The sequence below is a fragment of the Rhinolophus sinicus genome, chromosome 18 (assembly GCF_057876585.1).
Source record: "Rhinolophus sinicus isolate RSI-liver-muscle chromosome 18, RSI-T2T, whole genome shotgun sequence".
NCBI lineage: Eukaryota > Metazoa > Chordata > Mammalia > Chiroptera > Rhinolophidae > Rhinolophus > Rhinolophus sinicus.
Genome location: NC_142518.1, coordinates 4930427 through 4957676, shown reverse-complemented (window position 1 = coordinate 4957676; position 27250 = coordinate 4930427). Strand labels below are relative to the sequence as shown.

The 27250-nt window shown below is 49.3% G+C and overlaps 1 protein-coding gene across 4 annotated transcripts in view; it reads right to left on the bottom strand.

Moving 5' to 3' along the window:
- SHROOM2 (shroom family member 2) overlaps positions 1–27250 on the bottom strand; it is a 118709-nt gene extending 91459 nt beyond the window's left edge. For 2 of the 4 annotated variants that reach the window (XM_074324192.2, XM_074324191.2), the window contains exon 1: positions 26900–27249. In XM_074324192.2, coding sequence (XP_074180293.2) covers positions 26900–27064 — 165 coding nt within the window. In that variant the 5' untranslated portion in view covers positions 27065–27249. Of the gene's footprint in view, positions 1–26899 lie in introns of all 4 variants that reach the window. The other 2 variants (XM_074324193.2, XM_074324188.2) reach the window with 2 other exon arrangements.

Below are 27250 nucleotides of genomic sequence, written 5' to 3'. Positions count from 1 at the left end.
GAGAGGTAGCAGGAAAGGGTAGGGAGGGAAAAGGTGAGTGAGGGAAGGCCAGACAGACACTCAGACAGACGGCACCAACAGACACAGGGCTCCTGCCCTCAGCACCGGTGTGGAATGTGAGGCGGCATTCCTGAGGCAGCTCCGTTTGCTTTCTGGGGAAACCAAAGGCCCAGGCGCGAGCTGCTGGGGCGTCACCCTCCACCCTTTCATCTGGTGGAGAGGAAGTGGGGGTGGGGCGAGATCCCTTTGAAAGCCCTGAACCAGAGGCGTTTGTGCCATCAGCTTAGGCGCTGGCTTCAGGAGAGGAGAGAGGGGACCCTGACTCACCCTTAGGAGGCTACCATGTTTCCGGTTTAGGATGAAGTGGCATGCAGCCATCGCATGCGTGCCTGGCCCTAGTACAGGCGTGTGCCTGCCGTGCTTCGAAGGAAAAGACCGCCAGAATATTTCACAGAAATCGCTCCAAATCCCACACGGACCTTCAGGAATTACTTTTTTTCTTCTTCAAACTTTTATTTATGTAAGTGTGTTTTTCCAGGACCCATCAGCTCCAAGTCAAGTAGTTGTTTCAATCTAGTTGTGGAGGGCGCAGCTCACACTGGCCCATGTGGGGATCGAACTGGCAACCCTGGTGTTACAAGCATGGCGCTCTAACCAACTGAGCCATCCAGCCACCCCAGGAATTACTTTAAATAAAAATGTATCAACCATTAAATAGAACAGTAGGTTAAGAGAGAAATGGTCCAAACTCCCAAAATTCACATTCCTTTCACAAGAATGGAAAGAAAGTAAACTCGGGAAGTCATAAATAAGAGAAATTTACAACACAGAATGCTTATAAAAGAAGTTGCCAGATGACTGTACCAGGCGACACGGGCACACCCCTCGGCATCAGGGAGGTGGAACAGAAAAGATTCAACTCTGTGGCTCGTTACGGTCAATTCTCCATGACCATGTCCGTGCAGAACTCATTCCGAATAACGGCCCAAGAGGGCCCAGCGAGGCCAGACTCAGGTGTCCCTGCTACTTGGGAAGCTGTGTGACCTTGAGCAAGGTAAAGGGGCACTGACCGCGTCCCTCAGGGTGAGGGACAATGCAGGGGCATCATGCATCTGGCACACAGTAGACCAAGGCACTAAAAAGCTATTGTTCTGCCATCTCCCTAGTGAATCTTCTCTGCAGCCTGTCTTTCCCGTCCTAGGAATTCAAGACAGCCCAGGTGTCCATCACTGGCTGCCTAAGCCAGAGGGAAGCGTCATTAAAGACGTCAAACGGTACGTACCATCATTTATACTACGTGTTATGCATTATACCAATCCTTACGTACATATGATTGTACCCTATTCACTGCCATGAAAGAACCGAAGAATTTTCAAAAGAGAAACGAATCTTTCAGTCCTCAAGTCACCCTTGTTGGAAAAGCCACATTTTGCAAAAGCAAGTTGAATACAACATCTATGTGCTTTCTTAAAATTAATGATTCACTACAGAACAGTTTTAAATTATACGAAAGTACAAAGAAGTAGGGGTGGAAAACTCACCCATATCCACAACTAAAAGACATTTCGTTAACATCTTGATGTCTTCTTGATTCGTTTTTTTCCCCTCTATGTTGCACATGCAACTTTATGTTAAATTATAAGCATGTGCCCTCTTGTAAACCCCACATAAACAGCAGCTGGAATTGCTGGAGAATAGTCCATGTTCTAAATAACTGCACAGAATTCTGACTCTGTTTTCACTTAGGAACTATGAAAATAGTAGCAGCAGATTCTAACCCTGAGGTTAAAGTTTTTGCTTTCTCACATACGAAAACTGAAGACAGGAATCAAGCGCACACTCTCTGACAGAGCTTTTTTTTTTTTTTTTTTGCTTTTTTTTTTTAATTTATTTTTTAAATTTATTGGGGTGAAAATTGTTAGTAAAATTACATAGATTTCAGGTGTACAATCTGTATTACATCATCTATAAATCCCATTGTGTGTTCACCACCCAGAGTCAGTTCTCCTTCCATCACCATATATTTGATCCCTGACGGAGCTTTTACGTGGCCTGCGGGGTGGGTTCTCCACGGTTAAAAAGCACACCAGGCGGTGCGGGGTCTCAGGTGCAGTTTTCAGACACTCTGCTGGTCACTCATTCGCTGGAGGGTTAGCACGACAGGGAAGCCCCGAACCTCAGGACAAGCCAGTTTAAGAAACAAGCTTTCCTTGCTGGCCAGATTCTGGAGGAATGTGGGTGACGAAAGAAGATGACCAACCACCATAATATACTGCGCCCAAACCACAGGCGGGGACCAGCAGAAGCCTCCCCTTCCCCCAAGCCATCCTGTCGCTATGGAAACGAACACCGGTTGGCACACAGCACACACACAGTGGCGGGTGGACTCCAGTGCACCAGTTAGGAAGTGAGAGAAATAATTAATAGTCCGTGTAACCTGATACTGCTCAAGATACCTATCTCCACACCAAGAGCCACCTGCTGAAATTTCAGTCCAGAAAACGACGCCGCTGTTTTAAAGCACCCAGGCCTCCCTTGGGTTTCCGATTTCCCTCTCAGGAAGATGAATCCTTGCATCTTAGTGGTCGGTTCTGGAGAAAGTGCCAGCCCTCTTCGCCCATCGTATGCAAATGTCTTCCACATGGAGGCATGAAGAGGGGGTCTTAAAATTGTATTATTTGAGGATTTTTGTTTCCTGTTGGCTTAACTCTGGGGGGCTTAGATTTCCATTGGACTTTCCTTTTTGAAAAGAAACAAAGGATCTACCTCGAAGAGCTGTTCACTATTCTAGATACTTTCATGCAAATTCCTCTAACGACTTCTCATCAGTCAAGACTTGCTCTGTGTGGGGTTTGTAAGTCCCCGAGCTCCCTGACAGACACACAGACCATAATAAAATACACAAACAAAAGGCATTTTCAAAGCAGTTTGCAGCTGTCCTGGGGGTCAGGCAGCAGACGCCAGTTCCAGCCAGCTCCAGTCCTGAGATCCAGACCCACTCGGCACTCCTGCTTTCTAGGAAGTGTCCCCAAGTGACCACCCAATTCCAGCTCTTCTGATCAAGTGTGACTCCATCGCCCAGAGGCCTGACAGGGTCACCCTTGGCCCTAGGCTGGGAGGACCAACCTCAGGGCCTAGTGGAAGGCACCCCACCAGGCCACCAAGGACTTGGGGGCCCTGCCACACTGTGACCCCATGAGAGAGCAGCTGGAGCCCAAGGGGCCCAGGGTGGTGTGTGTCTGACCCCTCATGCTGGCTCCACTCCACAAAGAAAACAGAGTCTCACAAGATGAGGAATTCTGTCTCAGGGTACCGCCCACTGTGACACAAGCACCCTCAAACTCGCCTCTATGGGAACAGCGTTTTCTAAGTTGGGTCCACATTCTGCAACTTTCAAAAAGGCAAGACAGGGCATGTATCTCGAGGAAGCCTAACGGAGAATATGGCTCCTTAGAAGACCAAGGCCATTTATTTGTCAGTTTGATGAAACCGGGGATTTTTCTCCACGTTATAAGAATTCTGAGTTACTTCCTGAGGTCAGAGAGACACGACATGAAACACATTTTTCAAATATTTGGTTTACTAGGCTTTTCTAACAATCCTATTATATTTACAAAAAAAAAAAAAAAGCCTGCTTACAAGTGATGGAATTGATACTTGAAGGACTTACGTGACCCACCGGCCCCAGGCCACAAAGCCTGGCCACCTCCCGGGATGCCCATGGGAGGTGGGGAACCACCCGCACGGATTGTTCGACATGGCATGAAAAACAACAAAAATGTCCATCAGCTGACAGGTGAATGAATGGACAATGGAGTCTGTCCACCCAGTGCAACAGCCGCCAGAAAAAGAAGTGATGCGTGGACACACTACAACATGAATGGACCCGGAACACGAGATGCTCGGTACAAACTGGCAGACGCAAAAGGATACCGTGTATGAGTGATTCCATTTATATGACGTGTCCAGAACAGGCAAATCCATAGGGACAGAAAGGAGACATGTCCTGCCTGCTACAGAGGATCTTTTGGGGGCGATGGAAATGCCCCAAAATTGGATTGTAGTGATGCACACACAACTCTGAATTTACTAAAAGTCACTGGATTATACACTTAAAATTGGTGGATTTTTTTTAAAGAGTTCATTCTCCTTTAGTCAAAGGACAACAACCTGTGGGTTAGGGCCGCACGAGCAGGGGAGACTCTCCCCCAAATCTGGTGAATTGTATAGATTCAAAATCCTATAGCTGCATAAAGCTGAGAAACAAAAGGGAGGGGGAGGAGGACAGGGAGGGGAGAGGAAGGAAACAAGGACGTGAGCAGGGTGTAGACCGAGGAAGGTGCAGGGAGAAAGACGGATGTGGTGAGGCAGGCAGATGTGCCCTCCAGCGCCCAGGAGGGTCACAGCTGTTCTTAGCAATTTCCAGCTCCAATCTGTTGAGCACCATCTAGGCGTCGGGCAACAGGTGAGGACCTACGGATTCTGGAAAGAATGCTGCAAGGTGGGGTTTCCAACCCCTTTTACAGATGTGCAAACTGAGGCTGGCTGTCGTTAGGTATTTTACCTGAGCTCCCTGTCAAGGAAAAAGAGGAGAGAGATGAAGGAACTGGGGCCCAAGAGAAGGAGGGGGGAGAGGGGGGAGGGGAGGGGAGGGGAGAGGAGGAGGGAGGGGACAGGAAGGGACAGACTAAAGCCCAGAAATCACTTGCCATGTACAATCCATCCGTGTGTAGACACAACCCGCTCCTGCTTCCCATGGACTCCAGGTCTTTCAAACAACCAGAGCCTAAGTCAGGTGTTCTACCTGAGGCCAACTGTCAAGAGAGAAAGGAGTGGCCTTTGGAGTTACATTTCCTGACTCTGTTTTGAAATGAAAATATTAGGTCACCATATTTACAGTAAACCTGGGTATTTTGTTTTTCCCAATGCAGTGAGCTGTTTCCAGAGTTAACAGGATAAAACCTACTTTCCGTAGCAGCGAAGTTCTCCGTAGGACTTTGTGGGCCTTGGAACCAATCAGGATGGGCAGAGGTGACCTTGACTGGCCGAACAGGACACACTACAGCCGTCTTCTAAAGGCACGTCCTGGTTCTTTGTGCCCAGGATGCTGGCAAGCTCCCGTGAGCGCCACAGGAGCCAGGCACAGACGGCGCCCTCCTCCCCGGCCTCGCCAGGCTGGGCAACAGGAAGCCCAGGCACTGCCCTGCCGGCCCAGGGACACACAAGCGCTTGTGCGCTGTGTCTGCACGCAGGGCCTGCTTCTGCTCATCTCCAATGAGAAAACGCCCACCATACTCATACTCGCACGCTGCGTCCTGGGGCTCCCTTTTCTTCCCGTTGATGCGTCCTAACTCCCGAAAAGGTTCCAAGGCAGTGCAGGGAACCGCCACACCAGCTGGGAATTTGCAGGGAAAGTCACGAGGTGGGAAGGGAGGCAGCGTCGGCCAGTGCGCAGAGAAGAGGTCCAGACGCTGGACCACTGTGATTCCTCTGTGGCGTTTCCTCCCTCCCTTGGCTGCTTCTCTGGCCTGCATGGCCTGTTCCTCTCCACCTACCTGCCACCTTCTTCACTCCCCTCCTCCCTTCCCCTCTCTGCTGTCCCAGGGGAGCTTCTCTATCCAGTGCGGGTAGGTGGGGAGCACACACAACGGCAGGAGGGGTGAGTGGAGCTCAGGGGCACGAGTACCCGGCGGGCAGGCAGCGAGAAAGCACGGGCTGAACGCGCAGGAAGAGAAGGCTCCCAAGGGACTGAACGTACTGCTAGATAAGAGACGCACATCAACTCGTGGGGACACGCGGATAAACCCGCAGCGATAGAGGAAGAGAACAGAGAGGACAGCTGTCCTCTTCAGGTGACATCATTTAGCGACAGTATTTCTAGGGACGTTGGGCAGGACCACCTGGAGATAGCGGAGAAGCTGCTTAGAAGTCCAGGTAGGAGGAGAACCAATGGGGGGTGGCAAGGAGCACAAAACTCATTTCATTGATTAAAAAATACGTATCAAAACTTCATTCCATAAGTAGTAACAATTTTCTGTTTCACAGGAAATTTCAAAATCAAATGTTTGATTCCGTGCATGTGCTAGAAAGAAATGTAGTACGAAGCCACAAAAGACATGGAGGAACCTTAATGCGTATGAAGTGAGAGAAGTCAGCATGAAGAAAGGCTGCCTGCTGTATGACTCCAGCTCTGTGACATTCTGGAAAAGGCAGGATGGAGACGGTGAAAAGATCAGGAGTTGCCAGGGGTTAGGAGGGAAGAGAGATACACAGATGGAGCACAGAGGATGGTGAGGGCAGTGACACTTCTCTGTGTGACACCGTCATGGTGGACACATGTCGTCATACACTTGTCCAGACCCACGGAACGTACAACACCAAGAGTGAGCCCTAGTGTAAGCCGTGGACTGTGGGTGACAGTGACGTGTCAATGTAGGTTTATTCTTGGTAAAAACATGCCACTTTGATGAGTGACATTGATAACAGGGGATGCTGTTATGGATACAGGGAGTGTATACATCACAGCTGCACCTTCCTCTCAATTTTATCCTGAAACTAAAACATCTGTATAAAGTCTAAAATAAAAAACCAAACATTGGGGCGGCCGGTTAGCTCAGTTGGTTAGAGTGCGGTGCTCTTAACAAGGTTGCCAGTTCGATCCCCACATGGGCCACTTGGAGCTGCGCCCTCCACAACTAAATTGAAACAACTACTTAACTCGGAGCTGATGGGTCCTGGAAAAACACACTTAAAATAAATAGTTTGGGGGGTGGGAGATGAGGGTAAGGGGGATTAAATATATGGTGATGGAAGGAGAACTGACTCTGGGTGGTGAACACACAATGGGATTTATAGATGATGTAATACAGAATTGTACACCTGAAATCTATGTAATTTTACTAACAATTGTCACCCCAATAAATTTAAAAAATAAATTAAAAAAAAACACAAAACACAGCAACAACATTGTTCATTTTGCAAAAATAAATAAATAAATAGTTTAAAAAACAAAATCACCCCCGTAATTTCCTATTGCCAGCCCAAAAATTTCTAAGTAGAAAAAATACCATGTAATAAACAGGTACCAAGGAAACAAGTCTACATTTATTTTGCATGAATCTCTGAAAGCCTGGGCTACAATGATGGTGGTTGTTTATGACACTTTGGAAGTAATTACGCAATTCTGTACCATTCATATAAATTTTCTTTAAAGAAACAGCCCCAAACAAACCTCCTTTCAGGCGCCCTTATGTTCAGTTAGACATTCTTCTGCCATAAACCAACTCTGTGACCTTGGGGAGGGACCTTTACCTTCAGTGTTTTCTCCACCAGACAAAGCCATGTAACTAGAAATCCCTTCTTGCCCTAAGATGTCATCAGGGTCTGCAGATGACACCTGATGATAGGGAAGGGGTCTGACTGTAAGAAATGAGACCTACCAGGCAGGGAAAATGAATGGATGCTAACAGAGCTGACAGAGGAAGTGACTCGGTTTGTACAAACAAAAGCAGGTGGAGAGAGGACTGGGGAGGGAAGCCCCAGGGCACTGCAGAGCAACAGCGGGCAACTTTCACAAGGGTTCATCAATTACCCTGGGCTGGTCTTGAGTTTAAGAACTTACAGCCCCTACCACAGCAGTCAATGCAGTGCTATCCACTGCAGTGTGACGGCCCACATCCACTTAGCAAACACCTACTGTGCGCACACTACTCCAGAGAAGAGACCCACTAAGTGCACTCAGGGCCCACACCTACGTCTCACTCGCACAGACTTCCTTTTCTCAGCCGGCATTCCTTCCTCTTGAGGAAACCAGCTCTCCCTTGCAGGTTTTCCCATCAACGTCCTGTTACCCCAGCCCACTCCCGACAACCAGGGACAGCACTCCACCCATGCAAGGGACACCAGTCCCCAGATAAAGTGATGAGGCCAAGGTTTCTGCTGTGCATCACGCCTGACGCATCCTTGAGACTCCCCCCTGGGTGAGTCCGTGCATCACTTTTTTCCACTGAGGGTGTGGATTTATGCTGTGTGTGTTTTGCATCCAAAATAGTTCTGGCTCTCCTCCAGTTCTCTGTTCCGACAGCCAGACACACATCTGAATGGGCCTGTGGGTCTCTGCGTGAGTCTTCTTCCGTAACTAAGTGCTTAGAGATAGAAGGTCTCTAATGATGAGGTCCGTGGGAGCCAGGGGAGGGTAAAAAATGCATATGGAGATCCACAAGAGTTTTCAGCCAAAAACATTTAAAAAAAGAAAGAAAAGAAAAAGTTGGAAATCAAACACTGCCCAATATTTTGAATCACTTTCTCAACTGTCATCTAAGACGGGCATTTCAGAAACACCGGGAAAACGCAGAACGGAATTCTCAGTCTTGGAGAGATTGTAGTTCGCTGTCAACACGCCAGCCAGAGAGAAAAATTGGAGAGACCTGCTCGCATTTCACCATGGGGCAATCAGTGACACAACCCTAGTCGCAGGACGCGGGGTCCCCAGGGACATCCAGCTCTGTTACAGTGAGAACGAACTCGCAGGCACAGGTGGGCAGTTAGGAGTGCTCAGTGAGGCTTCTAGGAGGTTGCAGCTTTGCTCAGACGTGTCATTCCCCAGTAAACAGTCAAGGACTGCCTGTGGTTTTGCTTTGCCAGACGGTACCATTTGTTCGTACGTAGCGGGCAAACATTCCCTGTGGTACCGGCAACCCTCTCCTCTCATCTGCAAGTACAAAGTTGCGTGAAAACCCTTCTGCTCTGGGAGCCAGGACAGAAAAGTCCTCACTCTCCCTCTGACCCAACAGCCTAGACACAAAACTAGAGACAGCAAGTACTGGATGTGTTGCCCTTGACCGGGGGACACCTGCAGGAACAGCCAGCCAGGCGGCATGGACAGGCTGGCCCGGAGCGGCGGTCGAGCAGGGAGGGCCCCAGAGCGATGCCACCTTAGCATCCGCCAGCAGCAAAGCCAGCGACTCATGGCCACGCCACACACTAATGCGCATGGTTTACAGCTGCACCTCTGCTCGGCAGTGCGGCTCCTGCAGGCTATGCCAGGGCCCATCTCGCTAGCTGGACCCCCTCCCTACCCACCTGCCCCTTCTGAGTAAAGCGCTTCCTAACCACTGAGCCTGCCTGCCCAGCCATGCGCCCTGGCCATCGGGCGTGCCCCAGACTGATCCCAGGGACGTGCGCTGGTCCACCTGGGTCTGAGTGCTTTCCGCTTCCTACCAAGCCAACCACGCTCCCTGAGGACACGCAGAGAAGGGGTCACAAGCCTCCCCCAGGTCCAAACCCTCACTGAGAGTCCGAAATAACCGGACGGATTTTCCGAGGCCATTAACTAATGATCCTGGAGAACAGTGGGTCAGGACGTGCCCCAACCAGACGTGACATCCACGTCACACTGCACGAGGTCCGACGCCGTGTGCTTCTCCCCCTGCAAACATGCACAGTAACTCACGTCAGTAGCGACCCCGGCTGGAAGGCCATCATCCGCGTATCCGGGGCACTTTGCCGCAACGAACAGGTGTGTGCTTTTTCCAACCGGAATCGTCCTCTCTCTTTAGATGCTCACGTCAGAAATCTCTTCGCTTCTCCTTCTTATTCAGCCAACAGTAACTGCCCAACCCTGAGGAGAGCCTTTTCATACGTGGTCTCGTACTGGGGACTGGCTCCCCACCTTTTAGCCCTAGGACTCTCAACATGTTCTTGTCACGTTAAGGACAAAAAGGCACACAAAACGTGTGTAGCCACCCGCTGTCCGGACACACGGTGGCCCCATTCTTACCTCTCCCAGCACGTGTCTGACCCCTCTCATCAGCTCCTGGCCAAACACACCAGCCACACCTACTGCCAGGACATCCGGAAAGCAGTTGCTACCACTGCCACCCCCAGCAATTGCTGTGACGTTTCTACAACACGTGGGCCCACTACTCAGACCACCCCATCAACTGGCATTTTCCCGAGTACAGACATGGGAAAACTGTGCTCAGAGATTTTTCAGTGACTGTCCAGGGTCCATCCACAGGGAGGGGTTTGCACCCGGTTTTCTACCTCATAATTCCATGGTCTTTATGCTACACCTCGCTGAGGTTCTGTTGTTTGCCTGTTCAACAAGGAAATAACCATTGCTTTGCCAGTTGTAAAAGGTAGGTATACATGTGTACACACATGCCCACGATTTTGTTTTTTAAAAAAAAAACCAAGCACTAGGTTTGTGCATGAAGTAGAAAGACAAAGCCACCCTCCACAGGCCCCACAGGTCCTTTTATAAGTTGGTGCAAAAGTAATTGCGGTTTTTGCAAATTTTTTTTTTTTTTAACCTTTTAAACCGCAATTACTTTTGCACCAACCTAATAAATGCTAAACATCTAACACCAATCACAGGCCACACTTACACACCTTATTTCATCTGATCCTCTGGAAATAGATGTAGTAAAGGTGAACAACTTGGGGTTCAGGGACTTGCAAATGAGCGTCCCCAAGGGCCCAACCCCCCTCCAGAGCCAAGGGGATACCCATCCGCCCTCAGCTCACAGTTCTGCCATCTACCAACTTCGCAAGTCAGACTCATATATCCTCAGCCTCAGTTTTCAAAGCTGGAACATGTAAAAGAGTAATGATTTGCCCAGATGGACCATGTGCACAAACAAGCACTCCCACAGAACAGGCGTGCGGAACAAATGAGATAAAACACACAAAGCTGCGGTTCCACACGTCGTGAGCCCACACTCAGGACCCCCTGGAGGGGCCTTCAAACACAGCTCCCCGAGCCCCACCCAAGTTTCTGATGAGCCAGTCGGGGCAGGGGCCTGAGGCTCTGCATTTCTGACCAGCTCGGAGGAGGCGCAGGCCACCGCACTTAGACAATCTCTGCTGTGGAGCACTGAGCCTGGCGCCCACAGGGCCACAGCTGGTGGCCTGTACCCCATGAAACAGCTCATCACCCCAACTCTCTCTTCCTGGTTTAAACCCCCCGCCCCTCACTCCAGCCTCAGCACAAGGCTGCCCCCTTCCCTTCTCATAACCCCTTGGCCACTAGAGCCCAGGCAACGCCTGACCCTGCTCCACTGCGCACGGGGAACCAATGTAGCCTCCTCGGGCTCCGAAAACACACCTGTTCAGGACCAGATGGAGTGATTTTCTTTTTTTCTTGAGCTCTGCAGAGAACTCCTGGGGCCTGTCTGTAAACCAATACGAATTATGGCAAAAATGTAAGCCTGTGATGGTGCCCCCGGCTGTCCCTTCAGAATCTCCTGGTGAGCGTCAGAATGAGTAACACCTGAGCCCACCCATGAGCGGCCGACTTAAGTGGCCTGGGCTACAGCCAGGCATCCCTAGTTTTCCAAGCCCCCCGGTGATTCAAATGTGCAGCCGGGGTTTCAATCCACGGTGCCGGAGGAAATGGAAAGTCATCCGCCGTCCTCTATACACCCGAGGCCTACAGTAACATGTGCAGGAGTCAGTCTGCACTCGGGTTTGGAAGCTGCACCGAGCCCCCAAGGCTCAGCAGGCTCTACCACTGCCCACATTTCAGAGGCGTTGCTGCTTTGGGGGGAGTTTTCCCAACTCATGCTCATCCTGTGAAAGGTGAGCATGTCTAGAGTGATGTTGTTGTTGTTACGGTTTTGAAATGCTTGAGGAGAGCTGAAAATAAAGTTATTCTTAGGAATAGAGAATTCTGAAAAGGAAAATGACAGCTCTCAACGAAAGGTTATTTGGAGTAAACTTCAGATGTTACAATAACCCTTCGTATTCAAAAAGTCTACTCCATGTGGGTCACTCACGCAGTGATGTATGAGGCTCGATTATTCACAAGTGGCTTTGACGACCACACACCTGCTTGCAAAACCCAACCTGGAAAATGAACATGAAGAAAAAGGTACCCTTGACTTTGACAGAGGTCAATGCATAACACACTCATTAAGTACCTAAAGCGTGTCAGGCGCTGGGCAAATTGAGATCCCAGGGGAACGCTGGCCCATAATGCCAAGCCCCAGAGTCGCCCAAAGGGCTCTGATGGAAGTGCAGCGTAAAGGCCCCTCTCCCAGTTCAAGGTCTCTAGGTAAGCGGCACGTGCCAGGTGGACAAGCACCGACTAAGAAGAAACAGTTCTGTACTCCCGTCACGTAACACACACTCCCTGCTTACGGGACCAGGAACACAGCTTCAGCAGGCGGTGTCTAATAAACTGTGTCTGGGTTAAGAAACTGTGGTACGTTTACACAATGGAATATTACTCGGCCATAACCAAGAATGAAATCTTAGCATCTGCAACAACACGGATGGACCTAGAGGGTATTACGCTATGTGAGATAAGTCAGACGGAGAGAGACACATACCATATGATCTCACTTACAACTGGAATCAAAAAAAACAAAGCAAACAAACAAAACGGAAACAGACTCAGAGATACAGAGAATAAACTGATGGCCGCCAGATGGGAGGGAGTTGGGGGGAGGGTGAGAAAGGGGAAGGGATTAAGAGGTACAAATTGGTAGTTACAAAGTAGTCACGGGGATGTAAAGGGAATATAGTCAATAATGTTTTAATAACTATGTAGGGTGCCAGGTGGGAACTAGCGTCATCAGGGAATCACTTCGTACGTTGTATAAACATCTAACCACTACGCTGTACACCTGAAACTAATATAATATTCAATGTCAACTGTAATTGAAAATTTTTTTAAAAGAAAAAAGTAAGTTCCCATAAAACATATATCCTGTAAAAATAATAATAATACAAATAATCAAATCATCGTCACAGAGCACCCACTTCCCAAGGGCTGGGCAGATTGTCCTACCACCAAGGATCCTAAGACTGAGCAGTACGAGGGTGCATTTTCATCAGTGTGGCCATAAACACAGCAAAAGCAGGAGAAGTCACAAGCGCGTACCTTTAATACGCCAGCTTGTTCACTTTCTCATCTCTAGTTGAGGTTATGGGAACAGAACACTGAAAAATCCTCACATTTTCTGAGAACCCAGAAAGCTTTGAAAGTGAAAATTAAAATTTCATGCTGTCATGGGATCATTGGTACAAATATTGGTTTCTTGAAGCAAGGACTAATTACACAACGAAACATGGTGTGTGCTGGGAGGAAGGAGAGATGGGGCAATTACCCCAGCGAATGTCACGGGCTTAAAACACATTCCTCGTGATTTCTTTCATTATTTTTCCAAAAGCGGTCTGTTTTTTTTTTTTTCTTTAATACTGAGCTGGGAAGATTTTTTTTTTTTAGACTTGCATTTTCTAGATAGAGCCCTTTAAAGCTCTTCCAAGCACAACTGAAAGGTTGTGATTCCACAACCTCTGCAGTTTGGTATTCAGGGGTTATTTTTCCAAAGCTCCCGATGTATGAAGAGTAAACTTGTATCCAGGAGAAATCTTTCCCGCTTTGACTTTGTGACATCTGAAAACGAGATGTGTCATTAAAAGAAGTGAAACTGCCCCACTCCTCTCGCAAAAGCAAACCGTGGCCTCCTCCCTGACGCTGAGAAGTCTGAGAAGCTGGGGTCCCAGTGAGCGACCACTCAGGGTGCACCCGCAGGAGCTGTGTGGGAATGTCCCCCATCCTCCCCAGGTATGATGTAATGGAGTGTCGTAATAGGGCGAAACGGACACATTAATGGGCCCAGCCCAGCTCAGACCCTGCACAGACCCCAAGGGAAGAATTCTTGTGTGTTGGGATCTCAGCAGTACAGCGGGCCCCTGGCCCCTGGCTGGCACGGCTTACCCAGAATTCTCCTGCAGCCTGGACTCCAAGCCCTGAGTTCGGCAGCTAGTGAGGAAAGGTTTCCCGCAAATACTTTGGTCCAAATGCATTATCCCTGGGGGGAGGGGAGAGTCAATCAATGATCTCTAGGTTGATGGACCCCAACTTATATGTTCCTTTCTCTTCCTAGAAATCAATGATCTTTTCAGGTTTAAACCATTGAACTAAAAAAAATGTTTTAAACTCAAGGGAAAAGAAAGGCAGGCAGGCCTCCCCGCCCGCCATCTCCAGCCACCCCAGCAAACGCAGCGGGCTTCCTGAGGCACTGCAGGGCACACTTTACTCTGGCAAGATGCAGAACAACTTCCAGATTTGCCGGAAGAAACTCTCTCAGACCCGGAGACGAGGAAGCTGTCAGGTCCGTAAGGACTAGAAAGAAGTCAGGCCCGGCCAGTCTGTGAACCCACAAGACAACGTCCCCTGGGCGCCAGGCCTGGGCTTGTTCAGGCCACAGCCCGTGCTCAGGTGTCACCCAGGCTGATCGAGAGGCGACTCTGCCTCCTCCACACTCACTGGGTCCCTGTGACACTAAACTCTGGTTCCAAAGGGACTTTGGAAGCAGTGAAGATAGGGAAACGCAGCCCAGGAGAGCAGGTGAAGGAGACTCAGGGCAGCCCTCTCTCCCCCAGGGGGCTTCAGCAGAGTTTCCTCGAAATAGGAAATGAGATGAAATGCATGAGCTGCCTTTTCAGGACAAAGCAGGGCCGTGCAATTCAGAAAAGAGAGAAGAAGAAGCGGCTTTCATCTCAGGATTCCCACACATCTGCCTGATGTCCCCGCTTTTACGGCACAGGCGCCTTCCGTACAGTTCACACCAGACCTCACACGGCTCTGTATTCTGGTTTTCTTGCTACTGCACGTTACACACTGCAGCTCCTGCCACTTTGCTATGACGCCCAGGAAGCATCATTCTGTACTGACTTTCGAAACACCTAAGAGGTCCTTTCCTAAATCTCCCTGCACCCACGGCCTCCCCACAGGTCCCCTTGGCCCTGGCTCATGAGAAAGCTTCCCTGCACAACCTGCGTGGTCCCAGAGGTACTCTGCCCTTGGCCCCCAAAGTACCACATTGGCAGCAAAGCAGCAGCATGAGGCAGGCCCCGTTACACGACTGACACTTGACTGGTGCCTTTTTATTACGTGCCAAGCATGTACTGGGGTACCCAGAACAGACGAGAGCCAGTCCCCTCTCTCGGGCTATCCCCGTCAATTAGGCTCAAGGATGCTGCGAGGTCCTGGATGGCACAGGCCCACAAAGAGCACCCACTGCGGGAGGGAAGGCCAGGGGCCACTTTGCCTGTGAGGGTACGTGCAATGTGAGCAAAGACAGCTACGGAACTATAAATGTCTCGGACAGAAAGCAAGACAGAGAACCTCTGCAAAGCCTCAAACAACACAGGACCTTGGGGACCAGCTAACAGCTCTCCGAAGCAGCACTCACACACTTGACCTGAGTGCATCTGAATCTTTTCAACTCTTATTAAAATGCAGATTCTGGTTCAGCAGGGCTGGGGCGGGGCCTGAGAGTCTGCATTTCTCCTGAGCACCAATGGGATGCTGATGCTCTTCATCCAGGGTCCACACATTGCCTAACGAGAGTCTACAGCACAACCAGCCAAAAGAAATATGACAAGAGCCACATACGTAACTTTCGACTTTGTAGGAGACACATTTTAAAAAGCATTTTTGAAAGGAATTTGTGAAGTTCATTTCAATAACAGACTTTATTTAACCCAATGGAGCCAAAATATTATCATTTCAACATGTAATCAACATAAAGGAATTATTCATACTTTATATCCCTTTTTTCTCAGACTAAGTGTAAAACCCAGTATGCATTTTCCCTTGCAGGACATCTCAATTTGGACTTGGCACATTTCACATACGTCAAGTGGTATCCACCTAGGACAGTGCAGGACTAAGGACCAAGGTAGGAGAGAGGACACAGAAAGGCTGGGAAATAGTGAGAAGCCAAAAGATGAGGAACCTTCTATACCCAGCTACAGTGTCACATGAGGAGTCGCTGAGCTGACTGTTACCGTTACTGAGCTCCAACAAGAGCGTGAGACAGCAATGACCGTTGTGGCACCTGCATTGCTATAGGTCTCGAATCTGACACCGGGAGAGAGAGTCCAGAGGCAGTGTGTATGTTAGGGACCACAGTGACGGTCCAGGCATGCGACAATGCAGGTACTGGCATGAGCATGAAAAAGAAGCAACGAAACCAAGCCATTCAGCCTGCCAAGGACTTGGGGAGCAGTTGGCTGTGGAAGGTCTGGGGAGAGAGAGATATGCAGGACGACGGCTCGATTGGGGTATAAACCTGTGCATCAGGTTGGCAATGCAGGAGGAGTTCGAGAAGCGAAGGGAGGAGTTGGCAGGCCATGCCAAGGCTGGGGCTGCACTTGGCGAGTCCACACTCCCTCTTTCCAGGGAGCACAAGAGACGCCCCCCCCCCCCCCAGGTGAGAGAGAAGAGGTCAAGGAAGCACCTTCAAGAACCGAACACTGTGGCAGACTGAGGAGGAAATGAGCCAGTGAAGGTCACACGTGAGATGGTCAGAAAGAAAGTGAAACAACGGGTTTTTCAGGAGAATGAGACACCTTTTTCAGACGGCAATTACAGCATGGGCCATTTGTGAATTCACCTCTTGTGAAAGCAGACCAAATCCCTGCCTCGGGGCCCAAGAAGGAGCACGGTCAGGAACCTGCAAAGAATGTAAAACTTACTTTTGGGGGTGAAATGTCACAACTGTGCAGGGTGCTAGGAGGCTGTAATGAGTTTTCTCCAAAACACTCATCAGTGAAAACGGGGAAGGAGAATGGAAACTCCCTCGCCCACCCCACCCCCAGCTTGTAAACCCTGCGACATCAGCTGTGTAAGATATTTGTGGTCAAATGCACACAAAATACCTATGATTCAAGCAGCAGCAGACCTATCTTTTACAAGTCCAGATGTTTCCTTTCCAAACTTTCATTCAATAGTCAGGGCATCTAAACAGTAAGGAAAACATTTTTTAAAAGCTTACACATACCCAAAAAAGCACACAGTTGTTTAAAGACTGACGTATTTGACCAATATAAATACTCAGTTTTCCAGAAGTTAGGATTGTTTTTTGCTATGTCTGTCTAGAAAAAGCTAAATGATAAAACTCAATATATTCCACAATAACATGTCATTTTTGAAATTGCGAGTAGCATACGCAAAACTAAGCTTCGTTTAAGCTACTGTCTGATTCCAAACACTGTCAATATTGTAGTTAAGAGAATTGCTTTCAAGCATTTTAATAATTAGACCTATATGCAAAGCAGAGAATTCCACAGAGAGGAGAAAAAAAAAAAGATAGCTACATATACTGCCAGAAATAATGTTATTATATGTTTTGGGCCACTGATCAATCTTTTCCTTTATTTTCACTTGTTTCCAAGAAGGTTCTAATGTTTCTACCACAAGGAAAAACAGTATCACTATGCTTACTAATTTACAAGCCTATATACAATTAGCACAGATAAATATCACGGTGCTTACAAATTTACAAACACGCACAATTAACACAGAGAGAAGCAGAATTTCGTCAGCTTAAGCATTTGCAAGCCACAGGCAAAGAAGTACCTTCCTGTCCTTTGACAGTCAGGGAGGGCTACCCCTCCCCGGGCAAGCTGGGCCACAGCTACGTCACCTGGGCCACAGCTATGTCACCTGTGCAGGCTCTGGAAGAGGCCTCCTCTGTCCTCAGACCCTACACTAACTCCCCGTTCCTCCAGACACCACTGATATGCTATGCTCATCCCCATCTCCCTTCCTTTGATGGTCTAACTCTTGTGTCTGTTCATTTCCCCAGGGGGGAAATAGTCTGCTATAGGAAATTACAATTAATGAATCTGATAAAGGCAGCCCCGTTCGTGAGGATTTGATGTGTAACTCTCCCAGGCAACACCTCCTGCACGCTAACCAAGGTGGTTAAGGAAAGGACAATTCGACCTGGAGGAAGGTCCCATCCCGACAGCCACCAGCAGCTGGCCACCCACCCTCCGCTCTGGCCAGCCCTACCTGAAGGTTACTTATCTGGACTGGGGAATCTCCCTGCCTCGGCCCCACCCCTCCACAGCTCCGGGCAACCATCTGCAGGGAGGGGCAAAGCAAGACAGGGTTAAAATTAAATTATCAGCCCAGAGAAAAAGTGGAGGTGGAAAGCAGCCAAAACTCTGGGCGTACAGGTCTCATTTTCTGAAATGAGCTACGTGCTAATTGGACACCCACGGTGATTCCTTCTAGAAAGTAAATAGTCATTCCCTCCTGTATGGGTGTAAGTTAAGCATTGTACACTCAGCCTCTTAAAGCTAGGTGTATTTGTTAAAAGGAAAACTTTGATTTCGCTCCCGATTTCATTTGTTAGATAGAATAGCCTAATCCTAGTAAGTAATCCAAGAAACGTGTAACGGCCCAAACACAACAGAGGCCCGTTTTCTTGCTCATGTAATGGCCCTGGTGGGAGGTGAAACGTGTCCTGGGCAGCAAGCTCCTGTCATTCAGGGACCCATGATAAGGCTGTGTCCTAGGGCCACCTTTATTCCAGACAACCAGAAAGGGGGGCCAGTAGGGCAGGCTGCATTTGATTGGGAAGAACTGTCACATGGCCCTATCTAGTTGCAAGGGCAGCTGGGAAATGTAGTCCAGCAGCGTGTCCACAAGGAAGAGGAAACAAGAACGGTGTCTCTGCCACTCCTAGGAGGCCAACTCTATGCCTGGAAGATCAGCTAATATTTAACCCCCACCTTTCTGACTATTTTCACATCCCAAACCACTTTTCTAAAATCCTATTTTCTGAATTGATCTGAAAGAGATACCCTTCATCAATATTTTAAAAAGAAGAAACACTAGTGTTCAAAAAAAAATTTTGGTGGAAAGAATCACCCCAGTGGGCTGTAAACAACAGCACAATGAATATATTGGTGCTGGACAACAGACGTTTATTTTAATTAAATGCTCTTTTTCACATCCTACCCGAAACAGTCAAAATGAGCAACAAACTCTCTGGTAGGCATATTAAAATGTTGCCGTACAGAATCCAGCTTAAAGTCTTTCTATAGCAAATCAGCGTGGTTCTCTACATTCACAGTACTTTTCCTAGTTTTTCAAATTCTTAAAGAAGCAGAACTGAATAGGGAAAGGCATGGGGAGGAAACGAGAAATTTAATTTACTCGAGCTAGCTTTCCGTATTACCTCATTTAACCCCCACGATAATGTGCTTGCCATGGGAATGGTTCCAGTCTGACAGCCTGAAGGACTACGGATGAGGAAAGGACACACAGGCATTGCCACTCATCACTGGTGAGGATCTTCCCTCCTCACTGGAACCACGGGTGCCCAGAACAGGGGGCAGAGGTGACCACTCTCTCCTCAGGGAGCAAAGCAGGGATCCTCGAGACTCGCAGACCTCACTCCCATCACCTTTTAAATCTGCCTACACCCAAATTTATTTTCAGTAGAGAGAAAAATTACTACGACAAGGTCATGTCCAGCCCCAAAGAAGCAATGGAAGCTATGGCCGTAAAGCAGCCCCCAGGGAAGCAGCCACACCAGATCACTCACCCTCAAGCACACAGCCTCCAGACAGCGCTTTGGTCACCGCTTTCAACTACGTGCAGATGGCAATGATCACCAGATATCGAGGAGAGACCCTAACAGGGACGAGAGAAGGCCAACCAAACAAACAGAAAGCAGAAGCAGAGCTCAGAAACTGAATCTATGCGGAAAGACATTCAAGAAAAAAAAGCTAAATATCCCCCAAAGGTATGAAAGAACCATGAAACAAGAACAGTACGGTATCAAAAAGGAACATTCGAGAACAATAAAAACTTTGGAATTTGAAAAAACTGAGAGCACAAATTTAAAATTCAAACTCAAGGATTGGAAGATAAAGTTGCACAAACTCTCCCAAGGACAAAAATACAAAGAAATGAAAAATGAAAAATAAGAAAAAAATGAGAGCCAGTCCAAAGGATCAAGAAACAGAAAGGTCTGTCCTCTCGCCTGACCGCTGGTGAACGGAACACACCTACAAAGTGTCTGGGGAGAGCTGTCACGCACTGAAACAGTCTCCAACTGTCGCCAAACAATACATTTATTAAGGTCAAATAATGACATTTTCAGACACAAAAGGTCTCAAAAGACTATCCCGTGTGTCTGAATGGATTAAAAGATTTTTCACAATTGGGGAACAAGCGGAGAATGCATCACAATACGTACATAGAAAATTAAGCAAAGAAACAAAAGTATCATTAACCTTAATGATTATGAAAACGGGGGGGGGGGGGGGGGCGAGGAATCATAATTTGTACCACTAGGCTCAGCAGTGACAGCCCTGGCAATCAAAATAACGTAAACACTGAATAGGAACTCAGTGGTCCTCAAAGGGGGTGATTTTATCCCCAAGGGACATCTGACAGTATCTGGAGACATGTTTGCTTGGGTTGAGCGTGCTAACGGCTTCCAGTGGACGGAGACCAGGGACGATATGCCCCGTATCCTACAGTGCAGAGGGCAGCCCCCACAACAAAGAATGATTTGGCCCAAAATGTGCATAGTGCTAAAACTGAAAAACCCTCTTTTACCCAAAATTATCATGTAATGACATGGGAGTGTGGGGGCCCAAGCAATGTGCCTAGGTAGGGGGTTGGAAGGAGGTGTGTGTGGGGGGGGGAAAGGTTAAATCCCAGTCTTCTACAGTGGGAAGTCAATAGTTACCTCTAAAAGGAGCAAACAAAGTAGCAGCATTCTAGAATGTAAGCAAAGGCCAACAGAAATCAGCTAAAAAGTTTCAATGGCTGTCTCTGGGGAAGAGGAAATGACAGTTGGGAGAGCTGCTGGTATGATAACTAGCCTGAGCAACTATTTGATTATTTAAACTGCGTAAGAACCACTTTGATAAAAACGAAAACAAAACTCAAAAAGATACACTAACATTTTGTCCCTTTCCTTCCATGAATATGTAAAAATACTGCCTTTAAAGCGCTCTGCCGCTACCTTGCCTGGGCTCTGGTTGACCTTCACAATTTGCCTTTGATCTGAATGTTTTAGTTCCTTTGGCCAAAAGAAAGTAATCACTACCCTTCCCAGCCCGTCTTCCTCCCCCATCCAACAGAGGCAGCTGATATTCCCTACAATTTAATAATACCCCAGAGATTTCCAAACCAGCCCAAGTAAAAAAACGATACTTTTGCTTTGCAATTCAGACCATCCTGGCTTTCCAGAACAACCTGATTTGTTTGAACCTAAGATAAGGTGTGTCTGTTTTATTTTTAATGATACCCTAGGGTCCTTCTACGAAGAGCTATTCCCCCAAAGAGATGCCTTAACATTCACACTGCTGAACAGAACCGTCTCGACCTACCACAGGGCCATGCAAATATCTGACCCAACAAGGTAACCGGAAAACAATTCTTCCAGAATATACACCCCCTGTGCTGGACACTGGTGGCAATGTTTTAAAAAGACCAAAGAGAAGCACCATGCAACCCTGAGCTCTTTCAAAGTCCTTCATGTGGGTGAAAGTGGTCGGCTTGGAAGAGCCTGCCGTGCAGAAACCGTCCTCAGAGCGCTGCCCCACTCCTGACGCGTGTTTGAAAGCAAAAGAAGGAAGATGTGAAGAAAAAGTCGGTTTGGCCTCGAAATCCTTAAATGATCTTGCTGACTGTTTACACCGCTCCCAGTGTACAAGAAAAGCACCAGCGTCCCACAGAAATCCGCAAACCCGGGTTTATTTGCATGCTGACACAACACAACTTTGGCAAGGGCACAACTCCACAGCGCTTTCCAAACAGAGAAACCGACCCTTTCCGAGCAAGCAGCCCGTTTCCTTGGCCATGAAATAGAAAAATAAGTTAAGAAACCCCAGCCCGTCAGGACAAGGTGAAACAGTCTTTCTATGCGCCTTTCATTATCACGTTATCATACTGTGCTACATTTAGCTCCTGGGAAAACAAGTTTTTTTTGTTTTTCAAAGATGACTGTTAGGACATGTTAAGAAATAATCCCAAGTGAGCCAGGAAAAGCAATCCATCATGGCGGAGTGTGACGCACAGTTTGCATTTGCAGCTTTCACACTGTAGAAGCCTCTGGATTTATAGGTGTGAGTCAAGCTAAATTACCTTCTGAGAGGCGAAGAGTCCTGCACGCGTTGAAGCTCCCAGCCCCAGCCACCAGACCTCAGGGCGGGGTGTCAGGCTCGCTGCCTGATGTCCCACCCCCACCCAAAGCCCTGCGAAGACCAGGGTGAGAGCTGCCAGGGCCGGGCGGGCGCAAGCTGAGACAGGGAAACACAGATAGATTTGAATGCCAGCTGGCAAGGCAGGGCTGCCAACTGAAAGGGTCTTTCAGCACAGGAAAGAAAACGCACCTTTTTTCTTCTTTTTTTTTTTTAACCACACTATTAATTCTTCAATACAAATGAGTGTTTAGAATCACACTCATCCCAACAACTCAGAAAACACTGCGCCTGGCCTCGGAAAGCGGCAGGGACCTCACGACCCGCCGCGAGCGAACGGGGACTGCGGCCACGCCAGTACCCACAGCTCCTGGGTTTGCTGAAGCGGCGGGACCCCAGGCCTCCCCACTTACGTCCTGCAACACCTGGAAAAGCAGCAGACTCCTCAGTGCAGGGACTGACCTGGGCTGTGCTCAAACAAATTCAGCAAAATCCCCAGACATGCTGGGGTCCTTCAGCCCCTCCCGCATGGCTGTGTTCAGCAGACCCCGCTTTGTCAAAACCTCTACTGATCACTGACACAGGACTTGGCTCTTGGGGACACATACAAGGCCATCAGGACAACGCTGCTGCTCACTGCAACTTCCCTGGTCTCGGGGTCCCCAATGACGGTGACACCAATGACAGTGACAGCGCAAGGCCCCATAGGACAGAGCCCCTTCTCAAAACCACCAAGGAGGGTGCATGAGGGGCTCGGTGCCTCCCACGCCCACCCACGACCCATGGCCATCTTTGCCCTGCGCCTTCCACGAGCGGCGCTGGCTGACGGTTTACATGGGACATTTGCCACCTGGCTGTGCGCCCCACCCCAGCTGTGCTATGATCCCCCTCCATCCCACCTGCACCATCCAAGCTAGAAAGGCCGTTTAAGGACGTTGTCTCCTATCCAGGGACACGTTTTAAGGATCTGCAGGCCCGGCTGGGTGGCATCCCAAGGCACAGTGCACCCACCTCCTCAGGAGGGTTCTGTCCCCCAAGGTACCCTGAAAACCGGGAGCCGCCCTTGGGCCAGGCCAGGCCCCCAGCCGTGTCTCCCCTGGGGCTGCTGGGTAAGGCTCTGGCATTCTTCGATGGGGGACTCTAAGAAATGGTGAAAGGAGGGGCTGGGGCTTCATTCCTTCCCCCTCCACAAACATTCCTGAGGCCGCAGGGGGCCGCTGACACCCAGCTGGCACAAAGAATGCTTCCTTGGAATCCTAGCCCCTCCAGTGACATTTTAGAAATCAGGTTCCCCCCACTGAAGTTTTACGTTTGCTGAGCTGCTGGGGAAAGGAACAGGCAGAAAGAGCAGGACCTTGTGCACGGCCATATCTACTTACACAGGTTCTGCCTCCCAGTGGAGTCTGGGAAATACAAACAGCTCAAGGTCTGTGTCACGCGTCAGGACGCAGGCATCGTTCTGCTCCCTTTCGGACAGCAGCATGGAAACAGGGGTTTGGTGTGTTTTCTAGCCCTAATAAAATGCCAGGCTCCAAGTCGGCGTTAGTGTATTCAGTGGTTACCAGCCCGGTGGCCACCTTCCATGGAGGTCTGGTGGGACTTCACACAGCCGTTCTGAATTCCAAGAATGCCACTCCCGGGAAGTCAGCATCGCCTTAACTGCAAACTAGACCCCAAGAAAAGACAGTCCGTACCCAGCAGCCCCACTGAACGCCCAGAAAACACAGCACTGGGCAGGTCCTGCTTCGATTTCCTTTTTCCAGCTACAAAAATGCAGATGAAGCAAGTATTTGTTTGAGTTTTACTATGTAAATAAAGCCCATTATCAGGGCCAGCGCTGGGAAGGAAACAGTTCTGCTGGCACAGGCTGGCCATGCCAGGGGCCTCCAAGCACACCACCCTCCAGGCCGCGTCTTCAAAAAAAATGAACATGAGCTTTAAAAGCTACAACCCTTTCAAAGCCAAGGTGACAGACACACGGCTAATCTAGCGATGGCGGTATTGCATCCAAGGGACAGACATCTGGCAGTGTCAGATGTTCTTTTGGTTGTCACACCTGGAGAGGGGGTACCGGTGGGTGGAGGCCAGGGACGCTGTTAAACATCCTACAGTGCACAGGACGGCCCCCCAACAAACATTGAGTCAGCCCAGGATATCGACAGTGTCAAGGTTAACAAACCATCATCCAATGATGTGACAGTTACTTAATATGGTTTGCAAGTGATTCCGGACAAGAGCAAATGGCCCTGACTGGAGGAAACAAATGTAGGGACATCCGTGGACAAGATCTGGTCCTCAAGACCCTTCTCAAGATGTGCCAGGTTTGTGACCTCAGGGCACACCGTTTAACCTCTCTCGGTTAATAACAGCTTCTCCATGTAACCATCGCGGCAGGCCTCCCAGTTCTAAGATGTACACTCTGAGAGGCTTTTAAATGCGACCTCCTTATCACAACAAGTGTGACCTCCCACACTGGATCCGGCTTCTCCCATGTCAGATTCTGTTAAATAGAAAAATGTACTGTATAGGACCCCAGGGCCCTAATATGTAACTAATTACAAAGCTTTTTAAATGCAAAAAAAAAAAAAAAAACCTATTAGAAAAATTACTATCTACTAAGCCCTGAAGATTTTTCTGTAGCGATAGGGAAAGGAAGATTCCAAGCTCAGATTCATTCAAAATCTGGTGGTGAAACAATTCCCCCAGTCTCCGTCACAAGCGTGTATTTCCATTCTTCAAGTGGTCAGAAGTGGACACGCTTTCCTGCCTCCTTTTCTGATAATGTGGTAGTTAATTACCAGCTGTTGGATGGTAAGCATCACTGATAACTTCACCTAGGAGAAAAGACTGCCAATACCACACAATACAACATGTGGTTAAAAAACACGTGTACATGTGTGCCTTTATATACAAGTGTGCATGAAAACTAAGTACAGAAGTCCCAAACGGTTCTGAACCCTCTCCATCCTAAGCAAAGAAACCACGAATCTCCAGCCACCACGAAGCCTCTATAAAAACTAAGCAGTTTAAGGGAGGGAGGTATGCTCCTCTCCAATAAAAATCACAAGCATTTTATTTCTGCAAAATCCTGAAGCACCATCTGGAAAGGCCGAGCCCGTACTCGGCTACTAGCTTAGCCACAAAACCTTTCCCACCAAAAACCTTAGCAACTAGTGTGAGAGCTAAGCTAACCAGCAGGCCCAATAAGGCCCAAACTGCCTCACACGCCCTGAAAAGGCCCAGGTGTATGTCCACCGGGTTTAGTAACCAACTCCTTCCGTTTCTAAAATGGGGGTCTCTTGGACAGGGAGAACAGGAGGCCACTCAAAACACACTGGGTTTTTCAGAACCTTTTTAGAACTAAAAATATACTGGGGTACCTGTAGAAAAGAGGAGCAGCTTTTCTGGGGTCCCTTTATCCAGCTTCTGGTAAAACAACTGAATTTTAAAGTGACTTCCAGCTTTCTTCTACTTTGTGAGGTCAAAAAGCAAGACTCACCCTAAAAAATGTTTTGACAACTTACTCCATCTGCTATAAAGTCTGCAGAAGGCATGTTTTGAATCGTGTCTTTGTTTAAAAGAAACACATGAAATGCTAAAGGTCTGAGTAATTTACCTGCTATCTTTTTAACTCTTGCCATCAGAAATGCCCTGTAAACCCTTTATGAAAAAGGCACAGGCAAAGAAATACGCTGTAATACACAAACATGCAAGAAAGTGCCTTTTCTGGGCAAACTGTACTAACGACTGCCCACCATCTTTTCAAAGAACCCCATTCGATAATAAATTCAGTGCACAACTGAACAAGTCTCCCCTCAAAGTCTCCAGTTCTGTCCATATAAAAATGAGAGAAAACCTTGAAAAGTTTGGTGTCTCCTTTGCTCATCTGAACAACAAAGCCACACCACTTCCCAAATTCATTACCGGAGGGGTGGGTGAGGAGTCACTGTATTTCTTCCTGCAGTGGTGAAGCAGGAAAGCAGAGGAAACCGGTAGGTCACCTTCAAACGCTTCCAGTAGCCAAGAATTTTTACATTTTAAAGGGAACTTTGTCCCTAGGAATAACCGGGCCCCCAGAGAAACTGACCAATGGACACTTTTCATCAGAAGAAAACTGGACGACTGGGTTGTTTGTGAGTTTTTACAGATCTGTATAGTTGGGCTAGTCAATTTCACGATGGAATTTTTTTTCCCCCCCAGTTTTGAGACAAGAGAATTCAGGTCTAAAGCACCCCTCCCCCAACACACATTTACGCAAAACACATTCCTGATGAGACACAGCAGGAATTTCGTATTATTGGAGCTCCAATCCCACTTTCCTACAGAACGCAGCAAAGTTTCTGTACGTTTCTGCCGGTCTGCACAGCGCCGTGGATCTAGGGCTGGAAGCCGAAACTCAGTAAATATTGATGGGCTGATGGGAATCGAGAAGCTGGGCTGGCGGCAGCTCTGGTCTGGGTTTCCTAGCGATAAGGGGTGCAGGTCCGAGGCGCGCAGAACCCAGCACCCGGAGAGGCAAACACCTGTGGGGACAGCTCTGCGCACCCCCGGGAACGTGGGAATGTTCCTCCACGGGCTCGGGGCCGCCCCACAGGTGCAGGCCGCCGCTGGCCAGGCCGGGAGTGACAGAGGACCCAGCCGGGCCCCTTCCCGGAGGGGGAGGGGAGGGGACCCGGAACAGGAGCCATTTAAACGCTGTGCGGCGCCGGGAGTCAGCAGGGCTGGGAGCCGCCACGGAGCGGCGGGGGTAGCGCGCGGACCACACACCTATACGCGTCCAGGTGCCCGCGTCCCCGCACGAGACCCGGGCAGGCGCGCGCCCCGGTGCCGGGGGCTCCATCGCGCCGCCCCCTCCGGCGCCCCCACCCCCTCCGCGCCCCCCGCCCGCCGGCGGGCTGTCACCCAGGGGATCCCGCGGACGCCTTACCTTGGTGATGACCAGCGGCTCGCCGTGCTCGCGGCCGCCTTTCAGGGTGAAGCCCCACGGGGCGCCGCCGCTCAGCTGCACCTCCACCAGGCGCCCGCCGTCGGCCGCCCGCGCCTCGGCCTCTGCCAGGCGCTCGGGCCGCGCGCGGGGCTCGGCGCCCTCCATGGCGCGGGGCACGGGGCGCGGGGCGCGGAGCCGGCGCGGCCGCTCAGCCCCCGCGGCCCGCCCGGCCCGCGCCCATGCACTTCGGGAGCCCCGGCTGGCCGAGGGCGAGGCAGGCTCCGGGCTGCCGCCGGCCACTGGCAAACTTGCGCTGCAACTTAGGAGGAAAGTGCCGGCCCGGGCCCGGGA